A 14,526-nucleotide genomic window follows, 5' to 3' on the forward strand; every position below is an offset into this window, starting at 1 on the left:
TTTGTGTCCTGTGCACGGGTCCCAGCTTCTCATGAGTAACCGTGAGAAACCGGGGCAAACAGCGATGCCCGCACACACGTTCCGCGGTCTCGGGATCATCCCGAGACCATAGTACAAGCGGGCTTGAAGGTGAGGGCTAGATCCCAGGGCAAGAGAGTGATCATCCCTCCCTGCTCCCGGGATCCCCTGTGTAACATGTGGATGCACAGGGATGATCCCATATGGCCTATGTCTCCCTTTTCATTATTATTATTATTATTATTATTATTATTATTATTATTATTATTTCTATATCGCCCCATAGCTGAAGCTCTCTGGGTGGTTTACAAAAGATTAAAACATTAAACATTAAAAGTGTATATAATTTTTTAAAAAACCATAAAAATGTAAAAAGTAGGCAGCATACAAAGACAACATCCATTTAAAAACAACTTTGAGATCTCAGCCAGTCCTCAAAATAGATCTGGGGTTGATTAAAACTCAACATATGTGCTAAATGCCTGGGAGAAGAGAAAAGCTTTGACCGGACGCCGAAAAGCCAAAGCATGATCCAAACTGAATCTTGTCTCCAAGTACACCCACCTACTTTCACAGACTGTGGCATCAGACCATCCCTGGATAGTGGTAGAACCAGGGTGGGGGGAGGTATAAGGGCTGGGAACAACTTTGGTGGATAGGCTTGGCAGAATGGATGGAAGGTTATTATTTTTTAAAGTTCTGAAGCATTGCTACTGGATTGCACTGTAAATCATGTGGAAACATAATGTTCCTGCTGTGCATAAGAAGCTAAATGATTCTGCTATGTATATGGATGTAATTATCATTTCTAAGCTGAATTGGGAGGAAAGTAACATATACATATTTTAAACAAAAAAACAATGGAAGTTGTGCAAGAGCATGAATTGTGCCTTTAAATGTGCTATATAACTGATCCCCAATCATTTTAAAATAACATGTGAAACTAATCTAGCATACAGAAACAGTGATTTGCCTCATTCCTTTCCATCAAATACAATCCCACCGGAGAAAACTCTTCCCTGATACTACAAATAATTCTGCATAGCCTGAATATTATCGTAACAATGGCAGGATTTGCAAACAGACCATAAATGGCTCCAGGCCTGAGGCACTGGGTCTTACTAAAATGTGGACCACTTAAAATTATGAAAAATGCAACATTTCAGCACACACCCCTTTCAAATTCATCACCAATTGCATCAGATCACTGCCTCTAAAAAACAGAGCAGCTATGCAGACAACCTGCTCAGTCAGTCTTGAATTTTGCACCTTTTCACATGCTTTTGTGAAGCAGTTCTATCATTCTCCCGGTGTGGAGGGAGGCTCAGAAGGAATATAAGAGAAACTAGAGGCTGATAGACAGAACAAAACAACATTCTCCCTCTTTATTTCTATAAATAACAAACTGCACATACTGAAACTGAAAGGCCAATGGGAGTGAGAAAGAAAGAAAAAAGAGAAAGACAGTAAGGAGGAATGAGGCAGGTAAATACACAACCGGAATAAAGGATGAGTAAACAAAGAAGCTCACAGGTATGTGCCTCCGTGTGGGGGTCAGCGTGCTGGAGGGCGAGGGCCCTAAACTGAGGGCATTCTCAATATCTTGGTCCAGCTGGTCCAGTTTCAGAATGAGCAGTACCATGGAGTCCAATCGTGACTGATCTCGATCTTCTCTCGCTTCCTGGGGATTAGAACACGCAATTACCGAATCTGAAAGGGCACTTCTGGGAAAGAATAAAAAACTCTCTGTTCCCTAATTTAACAAAACGGCATTGAATAATAGGCAGCAAACTCACACTTTGGGGGAAAAGGGGGGGGGAGCACCGCACTGTATTCTCCCATCAATGGGCCGTTCACTGCGTAGGCTTGACTTCCTGACCGAGAAACGTTTTGCATGCATCTTAAATATATTTCTATGCGAGAACTGGGTAAATTTTTTAAAAAGCTTTCTTTAAGTTCTGTTTGACAGAAATAAAATGGGAATGAGTTTGTCGATCGATGTTGCTGTGCTCTCGATCAAAATGGAGAGGCAGGCAAGAAATAAATTTATTATTATTGTTGTTGGTTGTTCACTGGCTAGTGTTTGTTTTTGCATCTCTAGCTGGAGGACTTTATAAGACCGGGGTTGGCGACAGCAGTTGGTTTGGTTGGGCATCCATTGCCAATCCTTGGAGCTGCCCAGCCCTCCTATTCCATTTGTTTGCTGTTGCAGCCTGATCACCTCCCTCTTTGAGGGAGCAAGCAATAACAGGAGCCAGGAGAAGATTGGAACCAGATTGGGCCCCTGCACTTACTTTTGGGTAAAGAAAACACATGCCCCTGTATGGTATGTATTTAAAACATTGTGTAGCTCAACCCTAAGACCCCCATCTGACGAGTGTTTTATTGCACGCTCGATACTGGGCGCTCACAGAGTTTGCTCAGGTCCCTCGCATGACGTCGTCTGCCTCCCACACGCCTTACGCCTTCCTTGCGCGACAAAAAAACTCTCCACAAAGTCCGATGTATTTTTAAACACGGAATTCCTGCTCTCTCCTGCTGTGTGCCAGAGAAGCAGCGCCTTTAGAACAGCAGACTCAGTGGGCCTCGTGCTTGTTGTGTACTTCCTCTTTTGAAAAGAGGAATGAAGACACGGGCGGAGAGGCAACGGTAGAGTGTGTGTTTTCCCCGGTGTTATGGAGCTCTAAGTCATATGGTTTGCATAGGGTGGGCACTTATGAATCACCAAAAAAGACGAAATGCATCACCAAAAAGGAGGACAAAGAGGATACCAATTTACATATGCTAAGGTACAGGTACAGGTTCAGAAATAATTATCACAAATTAAATATTCCATAGTGGGGAAGATTGTTGAACAGGTGACTTGTGTGTCTGCTCAGTCAGCTCCTCCTGGTGCTACTTCAAGGCCCCCTCACTCTCTCTTCCTGTGGTTCTTTACCTTTAAAGCAGGATTGGACAAGGCAGCCCTTCAAATACAGGACTGTTCTTTGTAAAAGAGGATACATGGCCACCGTAGGTTTGCATCAGGCAGTACTCTAGACCCACAAGTGTATGAAGCAATTTTCTTTGAAAGTGTTAAGCCACATGACTGAAATAATCTAACTGTAATCCCAAATTCTATTTTCACCCTAATAAATACAGGCTATATTGTTTGCTATGCTATAGGCATTTCTGCATATAGAACAGGAAACCTCACATGCTTTCACTCACATATTTTTCTATACATTCCATGTCTGGAGGAAAAAGGAAGTATACTCCCTTGGAAGAAGCCAAGCATTCTACTCAAAACATTTGGGTCTTACACTAAATGCTCAGGAATTCCATACAGGAGCCCTTGTGTTTCTACGTTTGTGTCGGGCAGACAAGTCCAAATGCTGGTAAGTTCCAGCCTCTCGTGGTTGGAGCAGAAGAGCCAGCTGACTGTCAGTCAGTCAACACAGAAGGAAAGTCTTTTGGCTTCCTCCAGCGGTGAGTTGCCCACCCTGAAGGCCAAAGAAGACATGACTTTAAATGTGTGTGCAGTGGGGGGTTTGCTTTCATTTTTTCCTCTAGAGTAGGTGCTGGGTCCCTAATCAGGATAAGGCCCCTAGTGTGGGAGGTATGGGGGACCTGGCCTGGGTCCCTGCACCTACTCTAGAGTAAAAATGAAAAGAAGACATAGCAGATTTAAAGACACACATTTAAAGTAATGCCTGTTTTGGCACTGAGAAAGCGCTGTATGAGTGCTATCTGGAAAACAAAGGGGCTGCCCCCTGCTCCTGCCCCATCTTCATTTGTTAATTCCCTCCAGCACTCCCCGAGTGGAGGGATGATTAAAAAATACATTAAATAAATTAGGGTAACCATATGAAATGGGCTCCTGTATCTTTAACAGTTGTATAGAAAAGGGAATTTCAGCAGGTGTCATTTGTATGCATGCAGCACCTGGTGAAATCCCCTCTTCATCACAACAGCAAAAGCTGCAAGAGCCCTGACCTCTTTTGTATCTGGTCAAGAAGGCAGGGCTCCTGCCGCTTTAACTGTCGTGATGAAGAGGGGATTTCAGCAGGTGCTGCATGCATACAAATGACACCTGCTGGAATTCTCTAAATAAATAAATAAATAAATAAATAAACTCTAAATAAATAAAAATAAAGTGGACTGGAATGGGTGGGGATGTGTGTGCCCCTGTCCTTTCTCCACTTTAAAGCCAAACATATTCACCCAAGTGTATGAATATAAATTGTTTCTTGTTTTTTACATTTTCCTTCAAAGAACCCAAGGTGGAAGTACACGATCCTTTTCTTGTCCATTTTATCCTCACAACAACACTGTGAGGTAGTTTAGGCTAAGAGTCAGTGGCCGGGTTCAGACAACTAAATAATCAACGGGGGAGGGGGTTAATAGGAGGGACATTGAAATCAACCGTTGCTTATCGTGTCATCCGAACCCGGCCAGTGACTGGCCCAGTGAGCTTCATGGCTGAGTGGGTAAATGACCTTAATCCCAGTCCAACACCCTAACCACTACACCACATTGGATCTCATAAACAGGGCTTTGGCTTTGCATCTGACACAGTAGCAGGGTGATCTACTGGAGGCAATAGAGCATGGGGAAAGGGCTGAAGAGAAGTGAGGTACTTGTTTCTCTCAATTCAGCCCTGGTTAAGCCTCATCTAGAGTATTGTGTCCAGTGCTCGGCTCCACAATTCAAGAAGGATGCAGACAAGCTGGAGCATGTTCAGAGGAGGGCAACCAGGATGACCAGGGGTCTGGAAACAAAGCCCTATGACGAGAGACTGAAACAACTGGGCATGTTTAGCCTAGAGAAGAGAAGATTGAGGGGAAACATGATAGCACTCTTTAAATACTTAAAAGGTTGTCACACAGAGGAGGGCCAGGATCTCTTCTCGATCATCCCAGAGTGCAGGACATGGAATAACAGGCTCAAGTTACAGGAAGCCAGATTCCGGCTGGACATCAGGAAAAACTTCCTGACTGAGCAGTACGACAATGGAACTAGTTACCTTGGGAGGTTATGGTCTCTCCCACACTAGAGGCATTCAAGAGGTAGCTGGACAACCGTCTGTCAGGTATGCTTTAGGTTGGATTCCTGCATTGAGCAGGGAGTTGGACTCGATGGCCTTATAGGCCCATTCCAACTATTCTATGATTCTATCATTCTAAGTCTTTGGGGAATATAAAGAACATTACATGCAAGGAGGCCCAGCTCATGTCAGAGGAAAAGGATCATTCTTTGAATCTGCTAATTTGGAGGGTCAAAGATTTGGCCAAAGACACCTTCAAGCACTCAGATATTCAGGTCTGTGATCCGTGAGTCAAGTATGAAGTATTTTGGTTTTTATTTGAATACTACACCATGCATTAAAACAAATCTTTTGCATTTATTACTTTTCCACATGGTATATTGCAGAGTTAAGCAGCTAGTAAATGTATTCATAAAAGCCTAAGACGTATACTCATAAAAACTAAAGTATGCAGAAAATCTTGAGCGGGACGTTGAAAAGGAGAGTATTCATCTGTGTTTATAGTCTGTGCCTGTGCTGCCATAATCGTGCAAAGGTATTTGTCTCTTATGAATGACCCTGTATGTGTCTTTTCTGATCTGGTGACCAGTTTATAACTTAACTTTTTCCACCCACAAAACATCTCATAAATTCAGATTATTTGCAGATTGTTTGATCAAGCTTTAAATGTGATCTGAGAAATGTGATGAAGAAAGATGCTCTGGATATTTCAGTTTTCTGGGAAATCGTCTACAACACATATTTTCCTAAGCTGAATAGCTGAAACAAGATTCAAATACTGATATTATGAATGCCACTTCTGATTACTATAAGTGTAGGACCTGGCTTGGGCATTTCTTTTCAGCATTTCTTTATTGAAATGAAGTGCTGCTTCTGATGTAATACTTGGCAGCCTTAGCTTTGCTTTCAAGAAATTGCCCTATAAGCATCTGTAGGAAAAAAAATGGCAGTATACACATAGTTTTTCAGGGGACAATCTTCTGATAGGAACGGAGAGGAAATATACAGTTTGCTGAAATACACTGTTCTCAGTGACGTTTCCAGATGCCAGTCAAGGGGTTTTCTAATAGCACTGGTGTCTCATGCATATTGTTTTGTGTCCCCTTTTTCCTAAACTGATAGGAAGCTCTAGGAGTAAGTACTGAAGGATCAGTTTCCTGGTGCAAAGAGAGAGAGAGAGAGAGAGAGATTGCTGATAACTTATGTTGTCATTGTAGTATTTTCAGGTGCTCAAACTCAAAGGCAGCTCAAGCATACAGGCAGGAAGCAGGTGTGTTGGACTTGGACCAGGCACACCCAGGTTCAAATCCCTTTCAGATCATTAGGTGACCTTGGGCCAAAACCTCTCTTTCAACCTGACCTACCTTTCAGGGATCTTGTAAGGATAAAATGGGTGGGTGGGGGGGGGACATGTGCCACCCGAGCTCCTGAAAGGAAGGGTGGGATCCAAATGGAATGAACAAACAATCCAATTAACAAATAAAACAACTGTCTAGTTGTTACAGCATTCCTATGAGTCTTAACAATATCAATAAGAGCAGGTGATTATTGTCATAGAGTTAGTCTGAAACCTTGCAGCAAGACATGTTAAAGCTCATGAATGATGAACTCAATTTCTGCCATTTATATTCAAATGTAGCACACAACCCTCTTCGCAGGAATCCCCTAGTAACATGGACGGCTACTGTGACTCCATGCTGCCATAATATGTATGTAAATACCCAAACCATGTTGATGATGGAGACACTCACATGGGCCTTTCCCACCTAGGTGTGACCCTACCCAAGCTCTGCCACCACCACCTTTCCATGAAGATTAAGTTCAAGAAAGTCCCCTGCATCCCACCCCCATCACCACACCATGGCCAATGGCAGTTTCACCCAGCAAACTATGGGCTCATCTACACCAAGCAGGATATTGCACTATGAAAGTGGTATATAAATTCAGGAGCCACACCAAGCAGGATATAACAGTATGACAGTGGTAAATGGTATGTGTCAGTGGGCCCCAACAGTTGGCAGTGTGGCTTCTGCCTTTTATATACCACTTTCATAGTGCAATATCCTGCTTGGTATAGATTAGACCCTACTTGGAAAAGCTCAGGCAACTGGGCCCACCTACAGGCTTGTGAAATTCACACCCATAATGCAATGGTGTACCATTACACTACTGGAATGTTGCTGCCATGCCACGAGGGGTGCATGTGAAGCATAGAGAAATTCTTAACGCCTTTTATTTCCTTGCAGCAAGACACTTATGTTCTTATTAATTTTTGTGAACCGCCCAGAGAGCTCTCGCTATTGGGCGGTATAGAAATGTAATAAATAAATAAATAAATAAATAAATAAATAAATACTAAAAGGTTGGATCAAGAGATGCACAAGCAGTGGTACTGTTCTGTGCACCGGTGTGCAAGAGCTACTGGAAAACTCTGTGTGACATTGTGCAATTCCTCACGCCAGTGAGTGCACTATGCCATGTGCTAGCACACATCTTGACAGATGGTGTGAGGCTTTGTGCTAGCACATGTCTCTACACATTGTTCAAGTCCTTGTGCCTGGTGCCCAATCCTCCTGCCAAGAGAAGCAACCCTCTGGATTTCAGTTGTCTTTTCTAAGGCAAGAATTTTGTGTCAAGTCAGAAAAGGTCCTCCTGCACATAGGCCTTCTACTCTGGATCCGACTCTAAGGTTGCTGTCCTAATCACACTTACTTAGGACTGGAGCTAGTCCTACTGAGACTTATTGCTGAGAAAACACACCTAGGATTGTGCTGTAAGGTAGCCTTCAATTGTACAGGCAGTTGCTCTGCTGGACTGGCAAGGAAAGCTTGCTTACTCAGCCCCTGAAGAAAGGGCCCATTTACAAAGAGAGCTGGCAAAATTCCCCTGAGTATCTTTGATCTGGGGCCAGTTGGACTGAGCTTAAAATCTTACATTAATGTTATACATTTCATAGAACGTTAAATTTCTCATCTATATCTTGCTTTGTTTAAAAGAAAAACACCCTGTTGAAGAAGCATGGACAGGTATTCAGGCGTCTTTTCATCTGCCGCAAAGTCATTCATCTGAGCTGACAAGAAAGGTTGAGTTTAATGCAATGCATCCCATTTTAGAACTGTCTGCTGACTTTTGCAAGCAGTCATATAAATCAGATGGAACCTGGTTTATATCCTTCTTCCCTGCACCTTCAAGCAATCTTGAACTTGGGAACTTGCGTGGGAATTTTATCTCTCTCTCTCTCTCTCTCTCTCTCTCTCTGAAGTTTAGATTTCATATTAGGCACTAATAATAATGCAGTATTTTACAAAAATAAATGAAACAGAGCAAGCATTTCCACATGTTAAAGGAGTTGCAACTCTCCTTGCCTTTGCCCTATCACAAAAGTTATATGGTAGAGTCCAGATTTTTCACATATTTTAAACATGGTTTGATAACCTGGCTTTTAAATGACTGTAGTCTGAATAAACCACAATTTCTTAATTTCTTATGTAACAGGAAACTGTGATTTAGGCCACATCTAGACCTAAGGTTTATCCTGGGATCATCCAGGGTTCGCCCCTGCCTGAGCACTGGATCCCCTGTGTCACCTAGATGAACAGGTTTGACCCCTGGACGATCCAGGGATAAACCTTAGGTCTAGCTATGGCCCTAGTCAAAAATAAAAGTAGAGCTTTCATTCTCTTCTTCACACACAATGATTGAGCATGTGAGTCTGACTTGTTTGCATAAATCTAAATTATGTTTTAAATGAGGGGTGGGAAACATTGTGTTTTTTTGGTCAAGGGCTTCATTCCCTTGTGGATAATCTGTCAAGGGTGGCATGCCAACAGTGAGTGGGGCTGAAGCCAGTGGTGGGCATAGCCAAAGCCCAAAGTTGGTGGTCACCCCTTTTCTCTTTCTCTTTTGGCAACACTCTTCCTTCTTGCTGTTTATACAACTCCATTTCTCTATCTCCCTCTTCTTTCCCATGCAGAGGGTTGCCAGGGAAGGGGCAGATTACCCTTGTCAGAGTTTTGAACTGTTCACATGCAGACAGATTTCCAAAGTACGCTGAGGGCCACATGAAATAAGACCAGGGGGTGCATGGGGTCTTAGGACTGCAGGCTGCCCCCCACTGGTTTAAATGATTATCTGAACTGTGTTGCTGTGAAGATTGTTTGTACAAAAATAATATACTAGGTCTGGATGCCAAATATTTAAATCCTTTTGCTTTAAAACAACAACAACAACAACAACAACAACAACAGTTGATTGTTTGACCTGTATTGAAATTTCTATTATTACAAGGTATAAAAAGTATCCAAAATGAATGCTCTTAAAATACACTTAAAATGCAGTGGGGGAAGATGGGCCAGAGGGGGAGAGGGTATAGGGATGGCGATAGTGAGGAGGAGGGAAAGGACCAAGCATCAAAGAGTTCTAATCCTTCGCTAAAGCCCCCCTCATGGTTGTGGGTCAATGATATTGACCCCTGTGGCTGGCCCTCATTATAGTGCTCAGTTGGGAAGCATGGGACGGATAAGTGATGACACAGAGTGGAAGAATCCTGCTGTTGCCTTACAGACCAGATTATGCAGACCTTTTTGGCATTTGCTGACCCTGCAGTCTCCCACTTCTTCAATATAGATGGTTGGGAGACCAGCACAAGTTGACACCCTAGTCGCACATGGACCATCATATTGGTTCAAATAATGAGTATTCCAGCTGCTAAAAATGAAACAGATCTCCAAGCAACAATGAAACCAACACTCTCAATAGCATATATGTGTGGTTTGCAGAACAGGACTGGTTATACAACCTTTCCTTTACCATAGTGCATAAGGAAACACGTTTGCTCTATAACCACAATTTGTGTTAGAACTGTGTTAGAACTTCACATCCTAAAGGATCATTGGCAGAGTCTCACCATTGATTGGATGCATTGTGTTGAATGGAAAAGTTATCAGCTATCAGAAGGACTCTTGACTATGTAATTTCATAGGTGGTTTCTAATGACTTTTTTTTAAAAAAAATGGCCAGTCCTCATGATGGGCTTCTTCATACCACCAAATTCCACTTGAATCCCTGCTGTAAAAAGACAGCTGCAGTCATCAGGCAAAGGGAAAGCAGAGATCTGAATCTACTCTCTGCTTTCAAAATAGAAGGTGGGACTACCTGGGAAATTAGGGGGAAATCATGTTTCAAGAGACAGAACAACAGAACAAAGTGGATGTTTAGTTCAATGTTCAGAAGCACATTGAATCACTGAATGTTATGCCAAGCCCACATGATAAGCACTAATTTCCCCATATCAGAAGAACTGCAGCCAACAACCATTCATAATGTGAAACAGAACTGAAATAAAAAGCCAGTTCTGTCTAGATTGATCCTCCGCCAATGTTGTGTCACCATGGGCAGCTGCTCATGGAAGTTATAGATTTTGCAAACAGATATTATTTTATTACAGTGTACAAGAGATACTATGGTGATAGCATCCAAACTATTCAACAGACTATTGTGAGGACGCAGAACTGGGGCCCAACGGAGAGCTTGCAATTGGTGTTGTTTTACATTTATTTTTATATATTTTAAAAGCTGATCTCTCACCTATTTCCCTGACAAGGAGCTTTGTGGCAAACAAAGTCAACAATATTTGAAACCATTTAAAAATCCATATAAATTAACAACAATGATAAGTTTATTTATAAAAAATTATGATACCCATAGTTTAAGACTGGATTAGAATAGAGAATTGGAGTGCCCTATCTTGCCTAGCCAATGGGCAGTTGCCCTAGGATCTGTATCTGAAGCTTCTATGGATCTCAAGTCACATCTTATTTAGCAAAAGAAATTGTTTTTGGGTTTATTGGACTCCACAATGGCTTTTCAATAAGGGTTTGTCTAACTTGCACAATTGTCGGAGATGTAATGCATCTATTGCTTCTTTAACTCATATATTTTGGCAATGCCCCATAGTTGCCCCTTTTGGGGAGGAGGTTATAATGAGGATGAACTTTGTACTGAAATAATCTATAATATGGATGTCCTCCTAAATTACCTACCAGCTTCTTGGAAGTTAACACATGGTCAGCGCAGATGGATCTTCAGAGCCCTTATGACAGCTAAAAGACTTATACTATCACATTGGAAGGACAAATCCAAACCTCCCATAATGCAATAGATTGAGGACCTAATAACATTATCAACTTTTGAAAGGGGGGTTTATTGACACAACTTGCAAGTGGATAAATAAACAGATATCTGGTCTGCTTTTCTTGAAACCTTTGTATAACTCTCTCCCATTTGTTTTTAATGAACGGTACACATGATGGAAAATGATGATAATCTTATATACGTAATGTATGGTTGTTGTTTCCCCCCTGTTTTCACAATGTATTTTCTGTTCTGTTTTGTTGATATTCACAAATATATATATAAAAGCACTTGACCATAAAAAACACCCAAGGGCCATTAAACCTTTTACCTAACCACTTCTTAAAGGGCCAAGTCTTTACATGCTTCCTAAAGGAATACAGTGTCAGGATCTAATGACTCTCTTTTGTTAGAACATTCCACATAGTAGCTGCAACCCACTCTGTTGACCCTGTAACTGCACACCAAGCTTCATGAGGCCAGGGCATCTGAAGTAGTGCTCCAGGTGGCAACCAGAGTGTGCAAAGAAGATCATATTGAAGAAGGTGGTCCTTAGGGTACCCAGGATCCAAGCCATTTAGGGTTGGTTTAAGGCTTAAATACATGTAATATAAGAGTGTTTTGCTTTACAGTAGTTTTCAACGCAAAGAATATTTGAATGTCTTCATAAATGGAACTTCTGACAAATGAAGGCTAGTGGTTCTAATTTAGGTGGGGCTGTGAAGCCATTCAGGGTTTCAGTCAAAGGCAGCCAGAATTCTAAAAGAGCTATCCAAGGTGCTGAATCATAGCTTGAAAATAGGTTCAGCACCCTGGACAGCTCTTTTTAGAGTTCTTGCTGGTTCTGACCAAAACCCAAAATGGAATCACAGCTCCACCAAAATTGGATCCACCAGCCTCCACTGCTCCTGACGTTGATCCAGCATTTGGCCTCTTATCATCTGTCAGTTTTGCTCCCATGTCAATGACAAATCATGGCATCAATTGTATGGTAGAGTCAATCCTGAGGAAAACCAATGCTGTAGATCATCCTTTTCTCATTTTAAGTGTTTGGGGGCAGTCAAAGTATTCAACAACAGCCATGAGAGGAATGTGTGGCTGTCCAAATGTTTTGGCCAACAATCCCTCACCATTGGCTATCCTGGCTAAGGCTGATGAGAGCTGCAGTCCAACAACATCTGGAGGGCCACATGTTCCCCACTGCTGCTTTAGAGAAACATTCCTCATTATGTTTTTATGTATGTATGTATGTATACACACACACACACACACACACACACACACACACACACACACACACACACACACTTACTTCCTAGAACAGTCAGAATACCAAGGCATCCTCCACAATGTAGGCTTTGAAAGCACTGGAGAGTTTAGAATGCTGGAGACTGGAGTGTCTTTGTAAAATGTGCTTATTTTGAAATATACAGGCTGAGCAGATAGTTAGGGATGGAGAGATCAAAATGTGCAATAAATTCCTGGTCGCGCTCTCTGAAAAACTGGTTGAGATGATCTCCTATCCGAATTGCTTCTTAATAAATGTCCATTGCTCCTCATGACTAGTGGTGGATGAACTGCCCCTGTTAAATTCTTAATTTTGTTGCTGAGTTACAAATCCAGTGTTATAAACTTGGATGAAAGTTCTCTGGTAATATGAGATTTCAAAGTATCTCTAATTTTTTTCACATGTACATCACAAAAGTGCATCTTGGAAACATGGTATGCAAAATATGGTGTGTGTGTGGCTATCCATGCAATGTATTTCTTCACTCATTAGACAAAGAGGCCATGTATGCAAGTGGGAGTGGTGGAACTACAATGGATAGTACATTCTGCAATAAGAGAAGTAATTCACACTCCTTCAAGAATACATCACTGCATTCAGTATGAAAGCAAAGGAACATCAGCATGTCCCATGCACCAGTACTCAGTCCCACAACTTACTCATGAGTTCAGTGTGCAAATTCAGCAAATGGCTAAACATACAGAGAAAACATTGCTTTTCCCAAATCCTTCACACTGCCACCCTGATTGATAGATTGATTGATTGATTGAAAACATTTCTTGGCCACCATCCAGGGCAGAAGTCCTCACCTAAAACCAATATATATGCTCAAACATGAGTGAAAAGGAAATGTTGAACATAGGATGGATATAAATCAACATGAAGTAGTGATTGAACGTTGCATGGCTTCAGATCCAAACTTTTGAATTGATTGATTTCTCTGGCAAAGAATAATCAAAGGATTAAAACAAAGTCATTCCATGCATGCAGATTGCAAATGGGGCTTTGTTTCCTTCAGTAACAAATGTGTTACAATAACCAACATCTGAGCATTTGAGAAGATGGCAGAGTTCAGCTGCTTAGTTGTGCCAACCATGTGGACTTTGCAGGTGCAGAACTCATAATCTATTTCAGTTTGAAATATTGAAGTATTAAATGTTTTGAATTGAAAGCAGGGCTTATTAGACATTTGAGAATTATTAATTTATGAGATTTGATTTATAGACCAGCTAATTATGAGTTTCAGCGAAATTATTACACATGACAAGAGAGAGAGAGAGAACCATTTTGCCTAGGAGGACATCCGACCTAATTTTTATTTCCAGTTCTGCAAATCAGTGTTTGGCTAAGACCAAGGGTTCCACTCTAAAACTTACACCTTATTCATTTTCTTTTTATTCAAAATGCAAAGGTATGGTGTATCTTTAGTTTAATTTCTTAATCATCTCATCATGGACCCAAAGAAGCAGTCTTGATATACCATGCCTCTGCCTTTCTGGTCATTGTGATTTTCTGGACTCCACTAGTATAATGGGGTCGTAAGGTTGTAAGATTCCTCAGTTGGCAGAGCTTATCCAGAGATTTATTTCGATAAGAGTATTGTTTGTTATTAACTGGAAATATAGAGAAGCTTAACGCTAGGTCAGTAAGGCTCGCGTCTTCATGATGCACCTAGGAAACCTGAAGCTATTTATGGTTTCTTTCACTCAAATTGGATGAGACAAGTAGTGTTTCCCCCCAGAATTGGACATGAAAAATGGTATTAGTGGTTTTGGCAGAGTTAATTTGGATTCATCAAACCTCAACCTCAACAAGAGAGCAAGAAGGAAAAATCGAATGTCATAATAGGAGTGATTGTACTTCATTAGGCTCCAGATTGAATTGCTGACAGTGTATAAAGCCAAATTTCACAGGGCGTTTTTGCTCTGTGAGCCAAATTCATTAGTGGTGATTTCATGAAACTCTCGCTCATTGTACACATTGTGATAACAAGAGAATAGTTCTCTTGAACCCACTGGCTCCCTTTTAATCCTCATTTTGGAATATATAACTCGGCTTCTGG

General features: G+C 41.5%; 1 protein-coding gene across 1 annotated transcript in view; it reads right to left on the reverse strand.

Moving 5' to 3' along the window:
* Positions 1–14,526, reverse strand: part of DLC1 (DLC1 Rho GTPase activating protein) — a 290,227-nt gene that overhangs the window by 223,798 nt on the left and 51,903 nt on the right. Inside the window, exon 3 of the mRNA XM_063135176.1 lies at positions 1,550–1,699. Coding sequence (XP_062991246.1) covers positions 1,550–1,699 — 150 coding nt within the window. The remainder of the gene's footprint in view (positions 1–1,549; positions 1,700–14,526) is intronic.

The sequence above is a fragment of the Elgaria multicarinata genome, chromosome 10 (genome assembly GCF_023053635.1).
Source record: "Elgaria multicarinata webbii isolate HBS135686 ecotype San Diego chromosome 10, rElgMul1.1.pri, whole genome shotgun sequence".
Classification (NCBI taxonomy): Eukaryota; Metazoa; Chordata; class Lepidosauria; order Squamata; family Anguidae; genus Elgaria; species Elgaria multicarinata.